This window comes from Moschus berezovskii, chromosome 4 (assembly GCF_049115385.1).
Source record: "Moschus berezovskii isolate FMDL1 chromosome 4, NW_MosBer_1.0, whole genome shotgun sequence".
NCBI lineage: Eukaryota > Metazoa > Chordata > Mammalia > Artiodactyla > Moschidae > Moschus > Moschus berezovskii.
Window position 1 is genome coordinate 113825746 of NC_142463.1, and position 21741 is coordinate 113847486.

The following is a 21741-nucleotide window of genomic DNA, read 5'->3' on the forward strand; positions in this document are numbered from 1 at the left end:
TCTCATGAAGAGTGCACTTGCTCTTGTTTACTAAATAGGAATCAGTAGCTCTAGGGCAGAAAGTCCTCTTCTTTTGTAAACTGATTTATTCACTTATTTAAACAGCTAAGTTTCATTGTGAAAGAGATGTATTTGTGCCTTCTAGGAGTTCATACTTTATACTGAGAGAAGAAAAAAAAAAGCAAGCAAAATATAGAGACTAGTGTTTTTTTTCAAAAACCCTAAAAAGAAAGACTGTCCTGAAGAGATAAAATAAGATGTTAGAGTTGCTCTGAGGGTGCTAATATTACTTCTGCAATGTTGAAGAATATTTCATAAAGGGAAAGAACATTTAACATGGAATCTGAAGTACAGGCAGAACCTATGTAAACAGAGATATATGGGCATATATATGCTTTGGAGGAGTGAGTATGGATGCTATTTATTTATACTATGTAGAACACTATAACTTTCCAGAGAAGCTAAATTGGGGAGGGTGTTGGCAAGAACACTTGTAGTCATTTGCCAAAGTAGCCCCCTTTTATCTTCAAAAAAATTACATTGCAAGTTGTTACTTCCTGAACCCTCAATTCTAAATGCAGACTGATATGATGGGGCAGAATGTGCAAACTGTTCTACAGATAAAGTGTGTATTTGCTAAAACACGATCATGTCTAAACTGTTTAGCAAAACAGTGAAACTTCTCCAACAGTCGAAAACAACTAAACTCCAATAAAAAATTAATTTGAAAAAGGATTTGAGCTTAACATTTCTGAGTTTATCTCTTGCTACTTCTCCTCACCCCTGTGACAATCAAAACTCAGGCTCTAGCTGTTCCCGCATCATGGGCATTCTATACCTTCCTATTCTCATGCCTTTGTTTATATAGTTCCATGTATTTGTTAGGACGTGTGTTTGGGGCTGTTCTATGTTCTACCATGGTTATCTGTATTCTTCTTTGCTTTTCCAGTAGAATATCTCCCCATTCCTATGCATGTGTGTGCTCAGTCATGTCCGACTCTGTGTGACCCCATGGACTGCAGCCCTCCAGGTTCCTCTGTCCATGGGATTTTCCCAGCAAGAATACTGGAGTGGGTTACCATTTTCTCCTCCAGGGGATTTTCCTGACCCAGGGATCGAATCCACGTCTCCTTTGTCACCTGCATTGGCAGGCAGATTCTTTACCACTAGTGCCTCTGGGAACTCCCAATATCCTATAATTCTTCATATAGCACTCTATATAGTATAGACTCCACAGAAGCATACTTAATTGGCCTAGATAACTTCATATTCTTCCAAAAGTCACTATTTCATGGCCTGAAATATTGAACCTGAGAATTTTGTTCCTTACCATACAATCTGGACCAAGAGGTACTCTCCAAACCAGATAATGAAGAACACCTGTACCCAGACAGCTCTTAGAAGCTCCATTCATAGGCCAAACATGGACCCTTCCAATTTCATCTGGTGGAAGTCTGCCTCTGGAACTTTACCTGGCCTGGTTGAGGAACTGGTAGAATTTTAAAGCCTCCTGTAGGTTATCCTTACGATCCTTTGTAAGCCCCTGCAGGTCATCCCAGGCCTCCTTCAGCTCCAGCCGCTGCCTCTGCAGGTCATCAGTGGCATCTGGGTGGGATTCACTGAGTCGATCTGCTGTGTCCCTCAATACCTCCACCTAGGGGGTCAAAAGCTTTAACAATCAGCTTGGTGTCACACCTGAATCCTAGCAAAAGAGTTCCAAGCCTCAGGGTGCTCCTTCCTCAAATAGACATCAATGAGGTCTTGCTACTCTTTATATGATAGTGGAAACCCTTTTGATGTATATGATAACTCCCCAAAGTAATCACTCTTGACACAACCATGCTTCTTTTTATGATTAGAAGACTGCTTTTGGTGGTAGGGTTCAGGGAAGAGGCCTCAGGTATCATGTTGGGCTGTGAAAGTGACAAGAAGAAGCCCCTGAAGCAGCCCAAGAAGCAAGTCAAGGAGATAGAAGAGGCAGATAAGGCATTCAAGCAGAAATAGAAGGAGGAGCAGAAGAAATTCAAGGAGCTAAAAGGAAAGGCTGCAGGGAAAGGGTCCCTGGCCACAGGTGGAATTAAGAAATCTTACAAAAAGGAATCTATTCCTTGTGCCTGAGGCAATGATGATCCTTAATTCCATTCCTATTTAAACATTTGTATTCTCTGACATAACATCTGTTGCCACCTATAGGAAGAATGACGTGTTGTTTTGGAAGCTATTTGTTGTCTTTGTATTTATACAAAGGCTTATTTTTAAATGTATGATAGCTTCCAAGACAACACGTCATTCTTCCTATAGGTAGCATGAATAAATAAGCAAACAAATAAATAAGGCTATAGGGCAGGGTGGTTAAGTGACTTGGTTTGTGGCAAGTGACAATTAATGTGAATATATTTTTAATGTAGACATTTTCTGTGCTTTTTGCTTTCTATGGTAATGCAAGTTCTGTGCTCCCCCTGAGTTATTCCAGAGTGTATTTGGCAAGCTTTAGAGTTCATTTTTTGTCCAGAGTAGGATTAAGCTCCTTCAATCCCTTCTAAGGAAACTCTGCACCATACTCAGGCATAGGCCTGGTCATACCAGGTATGATCATCTCCTATTTATCTTAGGCTACTGATCTCCAACTAACTGCTATACATTCTAGTCACTTGGAACTCACAAACAGGCTCATTTACAATACATTTTCCTCAATGTTATTTGGTGCAGCCACTGCAGAAAACAGTATGGAGATTCCTCAAAAAACTAAAAATAGAATTGCCATATGATCCAGCAATCCCTGTCCTAGGCATATATTCAAACAAAATTAGAATTCAAAAAGATACACACACCCCAATATTCATAGCAGCACTCTTTATAATAGTCAAGACACAAAACAACCTAAATGTTCATTGACAGATAAATGGATAAAGAAGATATAATATACATACAATGGACTATTACTCAGCCATAAAAAGGAATGAAATAATGCCATTTGGAGCAACCAGAGATTATCATACTAAGTGAAGTATGTCAGAAAGAGAAAGACAAAATACCATATGATATCACTTACATGTGGAATCTGAAATATGACGCAAATGAACCTATCTATAAAATGGAAACAGAATCACAGATATAGAGAACAGACCTGTGGTTGCCAAGGGGGAGGGGGTTGGGGGAGGAATGGAGAGGGAGTTTGGGGTTAACAGATGTAAATTTTTATATATAGAATGGATAAATAGAAAAGTCCTACTGTATATCACAGAGAACTATATTCAATATCCTATGATAAACCATAATAGAAAAGAATATAAAAAAGGATATATATGTATATATATATATTTATAAAACTGAATCACTTTGCTGTACAGCAGTAATTAACACAACATTGTATCTCAACTGTACTTCACCTTTTAAAAAAAAATTTAAAAATGTTTCCCTCCACGTGAATTGCCCTGGGCATGCCCTTTTGGTAGACTAGCTTTCAGGACAGGGTTAAAGAACAAGAATGGAGTAGGATAAAGAGAACTAGAATAAGTGACTGGATAATAAAACCAAAGGAGAGGGCATTAATATGGGTAGATGTGAAGAGGAATGTGTTGGAAAATCTTGAAAGCACATCTCACCTTTTCCCCCAGAGGTATGAGATCTCTTTCAAAGTTTTCATGTTGTCGCTGAAGGGCCTGCACACTGAACAAGTCTGAGCCAGGGTCAGCAGTATTGAGGGCCTGGCACTTCTTCTCTATCTGCTCCTTTGTGTCATCTGCTTCTCTGGTGCATGAGGGTAAAAAGTTTAAGAATAATAACACAAGCTAGAGGCAGACTAGCTGGGCTCTCAAAGAAGTTATCACTACCACCATCATCATCCTTTTTTTAAGGATGTGTTAGAACTAAGGGTTAGAACTTAGGCTCATTTAATCTTTACAACAATGACTTGAGGCCTAATTACTATTACCAGTTCCATTTAACATATGAGAAAACTAAAGCTTAAGAGGTTAAGTAGCAAAAAAACAAAAAGGAAAAGAGGTTAGGTATTTTCTCAAGATTATACCCCTGCCACAAATTTAGGCAGACCCTAAATGTGAATCAGGTGGCCTGATGGCAAAGCCACAAGCTTAACTGTGGAATAACATGGAAAATCTTATGCCATTCTAAATAACAAGACTTGTCTGCACCTCAGTTTTCCCTTCTCTGAATATTCAAAAATGCATTTTTTCACAGTAAAGGTGTTTGGTTGTCAGTTTGCTTGTTTAGTTGTGTGTGTGTTTCTTAGCATAGACAGAGATTTGGCAATCAGACATAAAAAAAAATTGTTGAATCAACACTTAGAGTCAATGTGATGTTTGTTGCCCTCTACCCGCTACTTCTAGTTCACATGTGTTATTACTTAAACTTCTTGTTTCAACTTCAATTTTCATTCACTATCATGAAAACATATATAAACAGATAATTATGCACCAGGGCTAAGTCTAGGTATGAGAAAATTGAAGGTTGTCTTGGGTAGCCTATGTGCCCAATGAGATATCTACCTACTACTGAAGCATCTGATTTCCTATTTTCTCCAGGAAGAAGGGTTAAGCTAGTAGCTATGGTTGTACTATAGCAATTAGAATCGGTGGTTCTCGAGTTGGTTTTAGAGCAACACTGCTTTTCAAGGTTAAAATTCTCACCTGTGAAACATCTGGACAGCATGGGCACTGCCCAGCAGCTGGCGCTGTTCCTCTGCCAGCCTCTGCAAGGACCTCCAGCGGGCATTCAACTCCTGAAAAAGGCAGACACAGACTTTAGCTAGGGATGTAACTCAGCTTAGTGGTGTCTGAAGATTAGATGAGGCTTAAATCCTGATTATTTTCATGTTATCTCCTTTAGAAACTGCACAGGTTTCTTTCTTTCTTGGATAGTTTGAGCTTGGGCCTCAGCTATGCCAATGCAGTTAAAAAGGGGATCACATTCTTTCCCAAACTGATGTTCCAGGTGGGAACCAACAAACTTAGAGCATCAATTGATATTGGCTGCCCCAGAGACTACATTACAACCTCTGAAGTGTAAGTGTGACTTGTTGCCTTGGTAGCTGGAAGACATTGTCTTTTTCTATGAGCTCTAGTATTTTTTGTGTGTCCTGAAATGACTAAATCAGGTAGTCTCTTAAAGCCCTATTTTCTGTGAAGAGTAAGAAAGTTGTTCCTTTGCACATTCTTTCCCACTCTTACCCAACACCAGTTACCATAAAAGGAGGCAGGGTTTATCCTCACTGGTTTATGATAACTCAGATAACTGGACTAGGCATTCCATTAGTTCCAGACATATTTTATGGAACCACAGGTCCAAATTTGAATAAGGTCTCAAATGCCTTCTCCTCCATCTCTACTACCTATATTCTTCTTTCATTAGATTTTATCAGAGCCTATCTCATCCAGCACACTTTCTTGATTATCCCCTTCCCACTGTCATAGCTCCTTTACCTGCATTGTCTTTGTATTCACGTATTTGAGTACTGAATTTCTCATGGTAATGGGGTGGGGGAGGTGTGGCAATTTAAGGATTTTGAATCAATTAAAATCCTTATGACTTAGCAGCTGAACAACAGCAAGATGGATGCACAGCTGGACTATCTGGACTATTTCCTTTGACCTTTCCTATAGCTAGCTCTCTACTGCAATTACCTTCCTCATGTTCTAGCTAATCTGCAGAATATGAAGTTAAGTATTTTTAAGTGAGATGAAAATTCCCCAAACTCAGCCTGGTAGTGAGAAGGAAGAAGGATTCACAGTCACCTGCTGTATTTGCGCTCCCTCTGGTGTCAGAAGCTCTTCAAATTGAAGATCATCAGCCACCTTGTTGATATCCCTCAGTCGAGGCTCATTTGTCTTCAAATCCTAGGTGGGAAAATGTACCAAACCAGTTTAAATTCCCTCCTCAAAAATATTTCACTCTTGCCTGCTCACCTTTGCCCTGACTTGACTACAGATTAAAGCATATTGCTAACCATACTTGTAATTAACAACAAACTGCCCTCCTCCAATCTCCCACAAAGAAGAGGAACTTTAAATTCTCAGTGGCTATTAAAAATGTTATTTATATGAAATATAGAGATCTCTTTCCTTACATTTCTTAAAAATCTCTCCCTGATTAAATTATACTATCAGAGGGGTCTATACCTGGGCCATGTAATAGTTTTTGCTACCAATACAGATTTCTCCACTTTCTGAAAAGTTTCATTGTCTGGGTTATGATTTGCTTACATTAAGATATGTTGTAAGAAACAGCTCTAGGGAACTCATCACTATGTCTATAGTGACAATATTGTTCATTTCATGATACAATGGACTTTCAGTGAGTTTTCTCATGGAAGTCTTATTCTTAGTTTTCTTTTATAAATTGTACTCTGTTTACCCTTCCCTTTCTCTTACTTCTCTCCCTCTATATATAGAGACTATTTCCTTTGACCTTTCCCATAACTAGCTCCATACTGCCATTACCTTCTGCATATATATATATATATATATATAGCTTTGTACAGCTTTGAATTCCATGTGTAAGGAAAGTATCATATAGAAGAGAAAGGAAAGAAGGGAGAAGTTTATACTAATTGCTAGTTAACATAATAGAACAGACCTGAGAGAATAAAGGAGATTGACAAGATTTTAGGTAGGCAGAAAATTAGAAATTATCTGGCTGTATAGTCAGATTGTTCTTCCCACCTTTCCATCCAAACTTCTGCCCCATAATTAGACCTTACAAGAGTCTTACAACACCCCATCTCAACCTGGGCATCAGCATCACAGGACAGTACAGGACAAGTTGTAAAAATTCAGGAAGACCAGTACTTCCAATAGGATGTAGGAGTGACAGGGACTGCAGGCTACAAAATCAAGGTAACTAGTTTCCTGTGCATTTTCTTTCCACTTGTACTACCTAAAGAAATATTTAAAATATGGAACTCTCTAGCTTTGGGGAGAATATTTAACAAATATGAAATTAAGGGAGTACTTAGGAGGAGATACGACGTAAAAGGAACTGATGAAAATCCTCAGAAAGCTGTCTAGAGGAGACAGCTCTTTCTTACCATTTGGAACTCATCAAACTTTTTCTGTAACTCCCAAACATCATCTAATTCCACCCCCGTGTTTTCTGCCTTTTTCTCTCGGATCCAGTCCAGCATGTCTCCTGCCTCATAGGCCAGCAAAAACTCATTGTAACGTTGCAACAGATGACGTCTGCGCTGGTCTGCCCGATGCAGGAGGGAACGGTACCTGAGTGGAGAAATAAAGAGCATAGAAAATGTGGAAAAAGAACCTAAGAAAACACAGAAGAGTCCGGTAAGAAAGGGAGAGAATAAAAGGGACAAAAAGGAAAGGGAAGAAAAATCAAAAGAAGAACAATAAAGAGGAGGAAATAAAGATGGAAGAAAAATAGCATTGAGAGCAGAGAGACAAAAGCTTTCTATTTAAAAACAATCAAAATGTCAGTGTCCCAATAGTGTGATTGTCAATACCACTTCCTCTTTTTATAGAAGTGAAAAGTTCACATTCCAATTGACAATTGGATAGGAAATAGCCTTGTATAGTAACACACACAAACAAAGTGCATGTGGGAGTCAGAAGACCTTTTGATAAGCTTGAAAGAGTGACCGAGTCCCAGGCAGGGAGTCAGAATATGTGACCCTAATATTGTGTGACCTTGGGCAATTTACATAATGGTTCTGGATTTCCCTTTCCTCATTTAAAAAATAAAGGGCTTGAATCACTCTATTTTCTTTTAGCTCTTAAAATCTATGAATTTGAAAAGCATCTTTAGTTTAACAAATAATAGAATCATGTATCTTTGATGTATCTTTGACCAATCGGAGATGTTTGGCCAAGCACTGTCCAGTTCTCCAGCCTCCAGAACTTACTCATTCTCAATCTGTTCCTGGCGCTGGATGATGTTGCCTGGTTCTTCTCGCTTCCGCTGTGGGAGCATAGGAAACTCATCACGGGCTAGTTTCCTCACGTAGACAGCTGGTACAAAGCCCTGGTGATCATCAGTTTCTACTTTCCACCAGTCCTAAAGGAAGAGCAAATCCCCACTCCTTCCTTAAAAGGCACATTGAGAAATTTTAACCCTCATAACTGAGTCTCTAGGCAAAGGGACAAGCTGATGACCAGAAGAAGCAAACAGCTGCTTATAAATTTTATATATTACAAGGAAGATAAATCAGGAGTTGCAGGAATTGCAGAGATCCTTCTCTGAAATCAAGGAATCTGTTATTTGATGTTAGATCCTTAACTTTGAGGAAGTTTTCACAAGCCAATGGTCATTCTCTTCATGATAGGGTATTTTGTCTACTAAAAATTCATTTAAAAAAACGTACAGGGACAGAATTAAACTAGGCTTCTTCTGGGTGGAGCATATGTGTATGAGAGTATTGTATAAGAATTTCTCCCCATCCTTCTCCTAGAGCTCCTAAAAATTGTGCATTGCCTGAAATTCACCTAAAAGAATGCTTCATGTTTAAGTATCGCCCTGACCTTCACAGTCTTTAGGAATGTTGCTATACTAACCACTCTGGAGTTAATATCCTCAGAGAATAATGTAGTGAAATGCAGAAGACTGAGCAAAAAGAAAAAGAGGACTTGAACACAGCTTATTTGATAATGACAATCTTGCTTCCCCCCAAAATTACTTATCCTCAGAGTAAAAAATCCTGAGCTCTTTTTTTTTTTTCTCAATTTATGGAGATTAATGAAATATTAAAATATAAAAAAAAGTTACTTGAACTTTTACTTTTTTATTGAAATGTAGTTGATTTACAATGCTGTGCCAATCTCTGCTGTACAGCAAAGAGACTCAGTTATACACATATATACCTTCTTTTTAAAAATATTTTTTCCATTATGTTTTACCAGAGGATATTGAATATAGTTCCTGTGCTGTGCATTAGAACCTTGATGTTTACATGAGCTCCTAAGATAAATATATTTGAAATATTAGACAATATTTTGTTACTATTCTCACAGTCATGAAGGCTAAAGAAAAACCAAGTTTACAAAAGACCTCTCCTTGACCAGGCTCCTCTTAAACTCAGCCAGTTTTTTCCGTTGCTAGGAACACTGGCACAGAATAGGAACAAGCAAAGATGAGAGAAAGAGACAAGTTTTAATCCTGTAAACATATTACAGAATTGTCACTCATGGCTTATAAGTCTTTGGGCTAGTTACTTAAGCTCCTTGAGTCCTCACTTTGTTAAGTGTGAAATGGGAGGAGAAGGGGACAACAGAGAATGAGATGGCTGGATGGCATCACCGACTCTGTGGACATGAGTTTGAGTGAACTCCGGAAGTTGGTGATGGACAGGGAGGCCTGGCGTGCTGTGATTCATGGGGTCGTGGAGAGTCGGACACGACTGAGCAACTGAACTGAATCTCAAAAGATATGTACAGGATCCTAAGCAATATCTGGAGGGATGATACTACCCAATAAATTATGGTTATTTAAGAGAGAGAGCAATAGAAAAATACTGACTAGTTAAAATATACCCATATCTGGCAGGGTTGGGAGAGTCAACTGCAAGAGCCACCTTGTTGATGGGGAGAAAAGTAGAAAGGAAAGTCACCTTGCTGATGGAACTGAGCAGTGTTAAGACATCATCTTTCTTCATGGTGACTTCTCGGGAGCAGCGGGCCTGAAAGTCATATAAGGCCACAACCCTCTCTTCTGGAGCAGCCAACTCCATAGGTGCAGCCTGTTGTTCCTGAACAAAAATAGGAAGAAGAACATTCTAGTCACCCATAGGAAAGATCTTTCTGTACAGCCTACCCACTGTGGGCTGTTCCTGCACCCAAAGGAGAGAGGAGCTCCTGGTTACAACCTGTTACCTAGATGCCATTAACAGAGCTACTGCAATATGATATCTTTAGAAATATCATTTCATCTTAGCACTTCTCAGGGGACAGGCAGACTGGGAAATATGTATATAGAGTGAGCAAGTAAGAATTTAATTTGTCAAAAACATATTATAATGCTCTAAGTCACCAGTCTTAAGCAGATATTAAAGGATTGCCCGCATCCATGTTTCAAAAAATTGAGAAAGTGAAAGATCCACTATTTCTCATCACCTTTTCATTCCCTAGGTCTTTAAAGTATTTTGTAGACGAAATGTGGACATTTTATTTTTAGAGATGAATGGACCTACAGTACAGGGAGGGCCTAGAATTTTAATATTTGAGAAAATAAACCTAGATCAAATATCTTGTTTCTCTCTTTAGCAAGACACCTGCCCTCCAAGATACAGTCTTCTCTGATTTTCATTTCCCCTAGATATCTTATCTCTGAGAGAATGAACAAATACAATCACCCTTCATAAGTAATTCCCCACATCCTTTTCAGATGGGATGTGAAGATATACCTCCCCTTATATATCCCTCTGATTTTGCATCCTTCAAGTACTATTTCCTCATAACTTACAATTCATAAATCCACCTGTTTTTATGTAGGCAACTACTGTTCAGAGCCTGAGGAAGGCACAGCACTAAAGCTCTGTAAATACTTACTGACATAGTAAGCCTATATATTTTCTACTTGCAGTGTATGGATTCACAGCCCCTCATAAGAAAGAATTTCTTGAATGTGAAAAGTGTGTCTCTTTTCTTTCCACTCTACTCAGGAGATAACCGTATGATTTAGTTGATTTCTGCTTCCATCACTCTTCCAGACACTTATTTCACCTTGCAGTCTTGCCATTTTCACAACACACTTGATTATTTCGTGTTTCAGAGCATTTGCTCTCATAGCCTGTTCACTAGAAGAACCCATCTTCTCCTAATCTGCACAGCAGACCACCCTTACAAAACCAAGTCAGATAAACTGGCTTGCCTCAGATTTTCCCATCCTCCAGCATTCTAACATCAAGAGAATGAAACACTTCCTTCTTTGAGATTGTTTTTCCCATTCCTATTTCTATCATATGTTATTTGTTAAACTTCATGACCTAATAGACTGTAACTTTCCTTCAAGTCAGAATTATTCTTTTATTCATGCTTGCACATGGTAGACATTTAATATATATTGGTATAAAAAATAACTAAAAAGGAAGGAACATAAAAAGGAGAGATAGGAATAAAAGAAGTAAAAGAAAGGAAAATGGAAATATAAAGGGAAAAAGGAAACAAAAATATACCAATGAACAAATTATAACACTTACTGAGAAATTCTTTTGCACTGAATCTCTGTAGATGCTACAAAGATGCTACAGTGCCTGCCTAAAGATCTCAAGACAGTATTTTCTACTGCAATTGCTTCCTAGACTATGTAAAGTGAAAACTGGTGACAATTCCTTTTCCTCTGCAGTGGAGAATGTGATTCTTGTTATACTTAAGTCCTTCTTACCTGGCAGGCTTCTGCTTGATCCCGAAGAGCCTGCATACTGTTTCCAAAAGCCTCCAGATCCACTAGAAAGGCCTCATGCTTCTTTAGAAGAGCCTGAATTTGTTGATAGGAAAATCATCAGAAGCAAACACAGGAAGAACACTAAACTTGTTTTATGATATACTTATTGTCCTAATTCCTAGTAAAAGATACTAAATTTCCAAGTATCAAAAAATAGGAGTTAAATGAGCAGGAATTTCAATATATTTGTTTTAATCAAAATAAAATCAAATTGCACAAGCATTTTATCAATGCACATCACAGCTGAAAGAAGATGCTGTTGATAACATTGCTTTGTAGGATTAAATATTAACATATCTTTAAATGCTCATGTCAAGTATTACTACAGTTTGTGAAATACTATAGTAGCTCACCATAGAATAATGAACAAAACAAAGAAATGGATATGTAAAGTAATCATAACCTTTGAGATTCTTCTTACCCATATGTGTCTGCTTATCTTTATTATAATAAAGTAACTAAGCATATATTAAAACCATAGTTGGCTTGTGAAATCCCAAAGTTAGCCTGGGAAGTTCAGGATGGGACCGAATCAGGCATGGATGTCTGGTCATGCCTTTTGGGGGTTAGATAATCTCTAAGAAATAAGGATTTCTATGGGATTAGGAAAATGTGGCATATCTTTTGGGATTTTTGTTAATTCAGGTTATCCCAGCAGAGGAAGCCCAAAAGTTATCACTCTGGAAACCCCAAATGATCTAAGAAAACCTAACGCTATCACACAGTCTAATTAGGTACACATTTGGTACCAGTTTGCTGAGTATTAGACAACAACTTTCCCTATGCCCTCCTTACCCCAGCTGCTTCTTCATCTGCCCCGTAGTTAGTGTTGTCTACTATAGGTTCCTTCTCTCTAATCCATGCTTCTGCTTCATGCAGATCGACTAGGTACTGCTGGAATTGGACATTGGCTTCAAGATCATTCTGCCGTCTAGTAGCTCGAGCCTGGAGAGATTCCATATTCTCATTCAAACTCTTGACCCTAGAGGCCACATCTTCTGCAGCAAAGTGTCCTATGAGGTAGTTATAGAAAAGGAGAGTTTTACCCTCATTAATGTCCACTGTACTTTAATCTTTTTGGTAACCTGGGAGAGAGAAAAGGAGCCATGAGGATCATGCTGCATGAAGTCAATATGACATTTTACCTAAATTCCTAGGAACTGAAATGTCATATGTGAGATTAAGCATTGGTAGATGTTAATGAGGGATAGTGTGTGTGGTGGTGAACTGGAAGGTACAATCTCTGATGTAGGGAATGAAAACAAAATACCTATATGTGGGTACTGTTCAGAGCACTAAAAACGTGCACTCTCTAGCCTAAACAGAAAAATCAGCTAATTTTCATTTCTGTTTTTTTTTTAATATTGATGAATCAAAATTTTTCCTTAGATCATGTTAAGTACATTTTCAGAATTTGGTGAACACCCCCACAGATAAATCAAGAAAATACAGTGAAGTGTTGGCAAAAATCAACCAGCAGATTTTCATTTCTGCTCATAAAGAATTTATTACTACAAGAATTGTTCTCCTACCCTAAACAACTAGAAAACAGGACAGACTGTAAGATATAATGATTTTCAGGCAATAGGCAAAAGAGTGTGACTCCTGAGGGAAGGGAAAGAAATGAGCTATGCCTTTATGAATGCCACAGCTCAAGCCTGGGGCAGTGTCTACACCGTAGGGTTAAGAGGGTTAGCACCAAAGGACTATAGAACTATCACTAGCAATCACTACCTGCTGAGACAGACAGCAGAGCTGAGGGAAGACAAGACAGCTAGAACCTGAGGAGCAGAATACTGACTAGACTGCTGTGCCAGGGAGGGTGTTTTGGAAATTTGCAAAGGTCCCCTGGAGTATTTGACTGATTATTCCTTGGCAGACATGCACCAGGAAACTCTTAAAGGGGAAGAAAAAGAAGACTGGAAAGAAATAGACCAAAAAACTCCTAAGGAGCACAAAGTGTTGTGAATACTTAAAACTAGCTCCCAGCAAAGTAGAAAGATATGGGCTTCCCAGGTGGTGCTGGTAGTAAAGAACCCGCCTGCCGATGCAGGAGGTGCGAATTCAATCTTTGGGTCAAGAAAATTCCCTGGAGAAGGGAATGGCAACCCACTCGAGGATTCTTGCTTGGAGAATCCCGCGGATCCTGGCAGGCTATGGTCCATGGGGTCACAAAGAGTTGGATACGACTGAAACAACTTGCAGAAGCAAAATAGAAAGACACATAGTGGTCAAAATTGCCCTTTTTGAGCATATGTGATGCTGGTATGTACCTAGCCACAGTTGTGCTATCATATTCCAGTTTCAACTGCTGGTCTGATGCCTCCTGGTCCCTCTATGGCATCTATCTGGACATGGCTCCAGCTCCACCCAACTGCCTGCAGGCACCAATGCATGACACCTCTCACCAAACAACCAGCAAGAGAGGAATACAGCACCACCCATCAGCAAAAGCAAGTTGACTAAAGTTATACTAAGCTCACGTCCGTTCCGTTCCGTCACTCAGTCGTGTCCGACTCTATGCGACCCCGTGGACTGTAGCCTACCAGGCTTCTCCGTCCATGGGATTCTCCAGGCAAGAATACTGGAGTGGGTTACCGTTTCCTTCTCCAAGGGATCTTCCCGACCCAGGGATCGAACCCGGGTCTCCCGCATTGGAGGCAGACGCTTTACCTCTGAGCCACCAGGGAAGCCCTATACTAAGCTCACAGACATGCCAAAATACAACACCTGATGTGGCCCTGCTCAACAGAGGGAAAAGACTCAGCTCTACCAACCAAAGTGCAGGCACCAGTCCCTCCCACCAGGAACCTTATAACAAACCCTTAGACCAATCTCACCCACCAGAGGGCAGACAACAGAAACAAGAGGAACTACAGCCCTGCAGCCTGTGAAAAGGAGACCATGAACACAGTAGGTTAGCCAAATGAAACAACAGAGAAATATTTTGTAAAATGGAAAGAGATTATAATACATGAGATAGTGTCCTCAGAAGGGTTGTACCTTAGTAGTGGACTAATCCTCTAAATTAGTTCTAGAATAAAAGCTTCCCTGGAAGAACAATAAGAAAGTAGATCCAAAAAGCTCTGGATCTTTGTTTCTGTAAAGCTGCAGAAACAAAGAAAACTACACCAAGTTGGTAAAAGTCAGTGATTAAAAGCTTTACAGAGTCAGAGGAAAAAAGACATTACATACAAAAGAGCAAAGACAGGAATGAGAGCAGGCTTCTCACCAGAAACTATGCAAGTCAGAAGATGTGCATCTTTAAAATACTTATAGACACTGTCAGACAATAATTTTATATCCCGTGAAAATGTGTTTCAAAAATGAAGGCAAAAGTAGTCTTTTAGATCAAAGAAAAAGCCCAGAGAATCTATTATTAACAGGACTTCACTAGAGGAAATGTTAGAGAAACTTCACCTAAAAGGAAAATTATACAGGTAAAAGTATCCATGTAGACAAAGGAATGAAGCCCTAAAATTGGAGAAAGTTCTTCCCATAAATTTGGCAAAGTGGTGACAGGTCATTTTAACTTGAATCATACATGCCTTCCTCTACCATTTTGTTTCCCTTCTCTGTGATCATTTGGATGCGTGGCTCATGGCTGGCAATATTAGCCTGGATGACATGGTGTCTGTTCAGAAGATTCTTGGAGGCAATCAGGTCTTTGCCTAGAGATAAAAATAGGTCATTGTTGTAGTACACAGAATAAGAAAATGTTATTCTACTTCTTTTTAACTCTTGGACCTACAAGTTCTTCCTGTTGAACTCATTAACCAGGCTTCCTAAAATTTACATTGTCTGAATTAATTATCTCTGCTTGGCTTTGTTCTTCCCCTTGCCTCTTTGTGCTAAGAAATTTCAATTTATTATTCTACAAAAAATGAGGAATACATCACTCTTCTCTGTGGATGATAGGTAGAAAAGCAAGTAACACTTCAGCTCAAACTTTCAATATATCATGCAACCAATTTCTTTCAAAACACTGTAGTATAAAAAGCAGGCTCTTCCACTTACTAATTTTATAGGTACCAGAAAGTTATTAAATCCTCTAAACTAATAATAACTGTTCTGCAATTTTCTTTGTAAGGATTAGAAATAATTTACAAAAGGTGCCTCACCAATGGTTAACATTAACAACATATAATAAAAACTACATGGGATTAATTTCCTCCTTCTTCTAAAGTCTCTGGCTCTAGCTACTTCATCTTCCCTGTCTCCCACCCAGGCTTCACCTCTCTTTCCTCCAAAATTTTCCTCCGTATACTTCACATTAAATGCCTGCAAATCTCTATGCTCATCTCTCCTTCAAAGATATCTTTTCTCTTCTAGGAAGTTTTCCCAGACTAGTTCATCCTGTCATCATGATCCAGTCTCTTACAGATGTAACCAATATATGTAAATTAAGTTTACATTATATCTGTGTGCATTTTTTTTCCCTATTTCAATGCAAGTGTCCTGATTTAACAATAGTAAATCAATAGCATCCAAAGGGGGAAAAAAATGTACTATATCTGCTGTTTCATTCCTTTTATCTTTGTAATAGCTCATCCTTGTGAAAACTCCCCTTATAAAAGGGAACTACTGACAATGTAGACAGAAACACTTGGTACCTCGAACATTAACCATGACCCCTCAGCCAACGACCTTGACAATACCTTAAGTTTGAGCAAGTAGCAAAAAGCTGGTCATACTTTAGCTCTTCTCAGAGGCCTTAAATCTGTGGCATTTTTCATATTTTTTTTTAGGAGGTAAACTTCTCATATAAATTTTTCTAAAATCCTTTTTTTTTCTTTGAAAGCTTGAAAATTTTTCAAGTGTCTAAAGGGAAAGACCTGAGCATAAACCTAGTTACTGTGCCCCTGATGTTTCAAACCATCTGTAGACCTTGGTCTTTTTCTGGCTCTGCCTGCTGATGCTGTATGCCTTACTAACCAAGGTAGGTGGAAGCCACTGAGGGTTCTGTCTCTTGGATCCAGGCCTCCTCATCCTCTGTATCTCTTTGGATCTGGTACAGGTGGAAAAGTTCAATGAGCTTATTCTTCCGGTACACCAGTCGCTCTTTCAGGGCTTCAAATTGGGATACCAGGTACTCCTGCCTTTCCCGTATGTTCCCAGCATCGGGATGGATTATTTCTTCAAAATATGCCACCAGGTCTGTGAGGGTGTCCACCTGATCCTAAGGGAGACATAGAACAGGGGTCAGAAAGTCCCATCATTTAGTAAGAAAAGGATGAGAGTTTGGTATATGGTATCTGGGGTGGGGCAGAGGGTGATAAGGAGAATCAGCTCCCATATGTGCTTGTGTTTAAACTTCTAAATCAAATCAGTGAAATATAGTGGGAGAGGTTGCTACACTAAGAACCAATTCAATTACCTATTTATAGGTAAATAGTTCTGAAGTCACATGTTGTTTAAATCATGTCTCTGGCTCTTTTGCAATTCCATGGACTGTAGCCTACCAGGCTCCTCTATCCACGGAATTTCTCAGGCAAGAATATTGGAATGGATGTCATTTCCTTCTCCAGGGGATCCTCCCCACCCAGGGATCAAACCCACATCTCCTATATTGGCAGGTGGATTCTTTACCACTGAGCCACTGGGAAGCCCCGAAGTCATGTGCTAGAAAGGACAAAATATTTATAGAGGGCACCAAAGAAATCAGGGAAACCAGAACTACAAAACCTTCCTTGATTGGGAGTGTTGCTAAATTGAGGCCCAAAGAAGATATCAGGAGGCTTTTTCTATCTCAGTCCCCCTTCCAACTCCTTTCTTGTCCTTTATAATGAGCTATTATTGTTTGTTGCAGAGCAGGAACAATGCCTGTGAAATGAAATGTGGCTCTGCAAACCAAGTGTCAGAACCCCAAAAAGAGAAATTCAAAGGCCTTTCTTTGACTACTAGTTGTAGAAATCTAAGGAAATAACTGTTCCCATTTGATTTATACGTGAGAAAGGAGAACAACAGAAGCAGAAGTTTGAGGAATCTTCCTAGAAATAAAATTTTAATCATATTGCTGCACAGTAAAATAGATACGAGAGATTCATTTCATCTTTATTAACGAACTCAACTATGACTGTCTAGCAGTAGCACAGTACACAGAAACTTGTTTTTCTGCTTGTTTCATTTTGCTGGTGGGATGGGCAGTTGATGATAAAAGAAGTTCTTCTAAAAGACCTATGCACAGCAGGTATTGGTTTTACTTATCCTAGTTTGCCATTCTGTGCTCAACCTACACAGAGTTTGATCTATCTCTTCTCTATTTGGAACAAACCATTAATGATCAATAGCTTCTTAAAGTGTATACTCACTTCTCAATAAAGAATTAAAGACTCCATAGAGAGTTAAAATTGAAATCTTCTACTGGCCAACTGTTCTCATCTCTTTGAACAGTTTAACTTTGAAAAATATCATTGTATAATAGAGTGATTTTAAAACATCTTAATTGTCATCATGATTATGGTACCACTGTGCTATTTGAAAGCTAAAGTAGCACATGATGCCTCAGACTAAAGAGATAGACTTGGCTGAGAGTCAGCTGCTATTTTATCCAGCTCTCCACCTGTCTTAATATTAGTTTCCTCATCTATATAATAAAGACTTTAGAGAATATTTAATATATATAATATATAATAAAGGCTAGAGAATATTTATGACCTTTTTCAGCTTTGATAGTCCATATCTAAAATTTATTTTGCAAGCATGGTATCTTAGCCTCTACTCCAACTAGGAGTATAACCAAGCAGGACCCTATGGGCCTTCCTGGGACAAATCCCTCCCCCATACCTTCTGTGTTAGCTCCTTTTTGAAGTGACCAGATAATAGTATCTGATGCATATTTCCTGAGTTTTTCAGATGCTAAAACCACCACCAAATGGAAGAAATTAACTGCTTGAGGATCATGAGCAGTAGCCCGCAGACCTTCTGGAACCTAAGACTTGATAATATTAACTGCTCTCAATACAATACGAGCTTGGATCCCTGGGATAAGAAATTGAGTCAACTGGAAGTTGATTTCCACTGAATTCTCTAGAAACTCACATAGAGTATCTCTGCTGCAGGGAGGAAATCAATTCTGACTCCATGTTGGAAACTGTTTCTTTCACTTGTTTTTCATTGCTTTTGTGATTATAATCATACTCAATGGCTTTCGTGGAGGACCCTGCCCCTTTGCTTGACTGTAAACTAAAGTGCCTTTGTTTAGCTTACTGACAGATACCTTGTCCCTGTCCACCTGTGAATAGAAGAGATTAACACATCACTTCTGCAGGCTGGACATTCTCCTGGAGATGTTTTGTAAGACTGAAGACCCTTTCACTTTACTTCCCCATTGTCTCTCCCTCTCTATTCTGCCTTTTGACTTTAGTTCCTCATTTCTTCTTTCTCTCTGATCGATAAAAGAACCTGGCATGCAGACCCCAATCAGATGGCTATTTTGAGGTACCAGCCTGCCATTTTCTCGGTCTTCTGGCTCTCCAATTAAAGTCTCTTCCTTGCCTCAACATCTCATCTCTTGGATCCATTGGCTTGTTGCGTGATGAGCAAAGTGAGCTTGGACTCAGTAACCTCTATACTCTAAAAACTTATTGGATAAATTTACTTAAAAAAATAGGCTGGTGCGATTTCAGTGTGCAACTTTGAAACCAACAGCCTAGACATTTGTTTCATAGTCCTAGCCCTGCTGTTAATATTCTCTGTGACATTGGAGAAGTCACTTCATTTCTCTGTGTTTCAATTTTCTTAAGAAAAAAAAAATCGTACAATTAAAAATATTTCAAGTTTTGAATTGTTCTATGCCAGAATAGAAAGAGACAATTTTATCCAAACTTTTATTTTACAGGTAAGTAAACAGAGGTGCAAAAAGGTGAAAAGATACACCACAGAACTAGTAAGTGATAAGGCTATATAAAATCCAGGTTTCTGGATTGAGTGTACAGCATCATATTTAGAAGAGTCAATAAAGTCTTATATCAGCCATGGGGTTCTGACAAAAGACACCAGAGACCAAGAAGAATAGCTGGATAAAGGAGATACTGGAAAGAGGTAGTTGACCAACTAAATGTTTTGAATTTTTATATTTGGCTTTGTTAGGTAGTTAGAATAGGAAAAAGGAGTCCAAAATGGCGGTGAAGAAAAACAAAAAAAGGATAAAGACCAAGAAAATGAAACAAAAGAAAATCTGTAGACAGAAGTGAGAACCTCAGGTGAAACGAACATGCGCCCCTCTTGGCTAGCCCAATTTGCATAGGGCAGGCTCAGGGGGGTGGAGACAAAACATATAAAAAGAGGAAGCCAAGATGGATTGAGGCCTCTCCTTTGGGATCAGCCCACCCTCACGCCTCAAGGGTGTACTATTCTCTGTTTGCTGAATAAAACTGAACTGTAACCAAGCTGTAACACTGGTTCACCATTTCAAATCTTCGCTGCTGCGAGACAGAACCAAGGAAATCACACACTCTCCCAGCATATCATCCAAGTCATGGCACCAGATATGTTGGGGAAGTGTGTAATTTCTTCCGTTCTATGTCGTGAGAGCAAAGATTTGAAATGGTGGACCAGTGTTACAGCTTGGTTACAGCTCAGTTTTATTTGGCAAGCAGAGGATAGTACACACTTGAGGCGTGAGGGCAGGCTGACCCCAAAGGAGAGGCCTCAATCCATCTTGGCTTCCTGTTTTTAGACATTTTGTCTCCTCCCCAATGAGCCTGCCCTATGCAGATTGGGCTAGCCAAGAAAAGGGGGTTTTTGTTTCACCTGAGTTTCTCACTCCCGGCCACAGATTTTTTGTTCCATTTTTGTCGGCTTTTTCCTTTGATTTTCTTCAGCACCATTTTTCCTATTCCAAATACCTAACAGCTTCTTGCTCTGTCTCACTCTTTTTTAAAAAATAATAATTATGATGAATGTGCTCAGAATGTATATAGGTAACTTGGCCCATGATTGGTCAAAGAGCTAGCACAAACCTGACGAGTAGCCACAGCAGACTCCAGGAGGCCATGTTTCCTGAGCAGATTCTGTACATCTGCCAGGCCTTTCCCATAATCCTGAGACCTAGCTTGCCATTCCACTTCCTCCAGCCATTGCGTCAGGTCTTCTGCATTATTTTCAAATTGCAACTGCTTATTAGCTTCATACAACTGGATCCCTAGGAAAAGACATCAGGTATAAGACAGGTATCATAACTTATCCTCATTATACGCTATTACAAGTTATACCAACTTGAGGAATAATATAACGTTTGGATAGTCCAGTGGGAAAAATATAACTGTCTAACATGTGATTATAAAAGAAATTACCATTAATTTGTAGAATTCAGATAGGATTTCCTTTTGAAGATAGTAATGTTCTCAAAACAGATATAAACAATATGTTCATTTCTTGTTGAGGTATGGGCCTATGTTAAATTTTTAACTATCTTGTCACTTGTTATTCTCTATTGAGACCTCCCTTTCCAAGGGATTCAAACATAAACATGTCATTTTCCGAGAAAAGAATGAAACTTGGGGTTAGCTCAGTTTGAAAATTTGAAGCATCTTTTCCTAAATATCTTCCTCAGAATTTTGCTAACCATCAGCCACCTCTGCCTTAGTGCCTGTTCTTTATCACAAACCACACCCTACAATTTTTTCTTCCAGAAAATATCTTGATTATCCACTGTTCTCAGCTAAATTCTTTATCATACGATCTTATAGCAATCATTTGCATTATTTCTGTGAAGCAATTACTATGACATGAAGTAACAGCAAACTTCTTGTTATAGTCAAGTTGATATTTTTTCCTAAACCAAAAATTAGGATATCCGACAAAATCAGTATAATGTATCTTTTCTATAACTAGGACAGAGGCATGTCTATAGACAATGTTTATAACAACAGAATATTGACAGAAAAAGCATCATTATTTGTGTTAACTATGATGATTGATTTGTTTCCCAAAGTAAGAGGTGAAGTTAAATTTAAGTAGAGGCTAGTCAAGCAGACATGGGAATTTTTTAAGAGCTTACAACAGAACCTGAATATGCACAGATATGTGAAAAAAGCAAGTTATCAAGCCTTTTCATAAGAATAAAATATCATGTGAACATCACATGTGGCACCAACCACATTTTAATGCCTAATTAAATAACCCGAGTCAGAATACATTGTTTCATTTATAGAACAAAACGATGTATATGGACACTCATTTTAGATGTATAGTCAATATTGAATTCATGGTATCTGAATATTTATTCAACAGGAAGAAAAAAGAGGGAGAAAAGTGAAAAGAAAAAAATATATATAATTTCAGTTGAAAAGACCTACATATCTGAAGAAAAGAATCGTGCTAATAAATAGT

The 21741-nt window shown here is 38.7% G+C and overlaps 1 protein-coding gene and 1 pseudogene across 1 annotated transcript in view; one reads left to right on the top strand and one right to left on the bottom strand.

Annotated features, from left to right (window-relative positions):
- The window catches only part of SPTA1 (spectrin alpha, erythrocytic 1), a 70190-nt gene that overhangs the window by 29984 nt on the left and 18465 nt on the right, over window positions 1-21741 (bottom strand). The window contains exons 16-27 of the mRNA XM_088834961.1: window positions 20370-20551; window positions 16342-16585; window positions 14955-15077; window positions 12202-12419; window positions 11347-11439; window positions 9575-9712; window positions 7874-8025; window positions 7046-7232; window positions 5754-5855; window positions 4650-4741; window positions 3606-3750; window positions 1473-1654 (exon numbers count right to left, since the gene is read on the bottom strand). Of these exons, the coding sequence (XP_088691087.1) occupies window positions 1473-1654; window positions 3606-3750; window positions 4650-4741; window positions 5754-5855; window positions 7046-7232; window positions 7874-8025; window positions 9575-9712; window positions 11347-11439; window positions 12202-12419; window positions 14955-15077; window positions 16342-16585; window positions 20370-20551 (1858 nt within the window). The remainder of the gene's footprint in view (window positions 1-1472; window positions 1655-3605; window positions 3751-4649; window positions 4742-5753; window positions 5856-7045; window positions 7233-7873; window positions 8026-9574; window positions 9713-11346; window positions 11440-12201; window positions 12420-14954; window positions 15078-16341; window positions 16586-20369; window positions 20552-21741) is intronic.
- Window positions 1906-2152, top strand: LOC148778222 (translation machinery-associated protein 7 pseudogene; annotated as a pseudogene).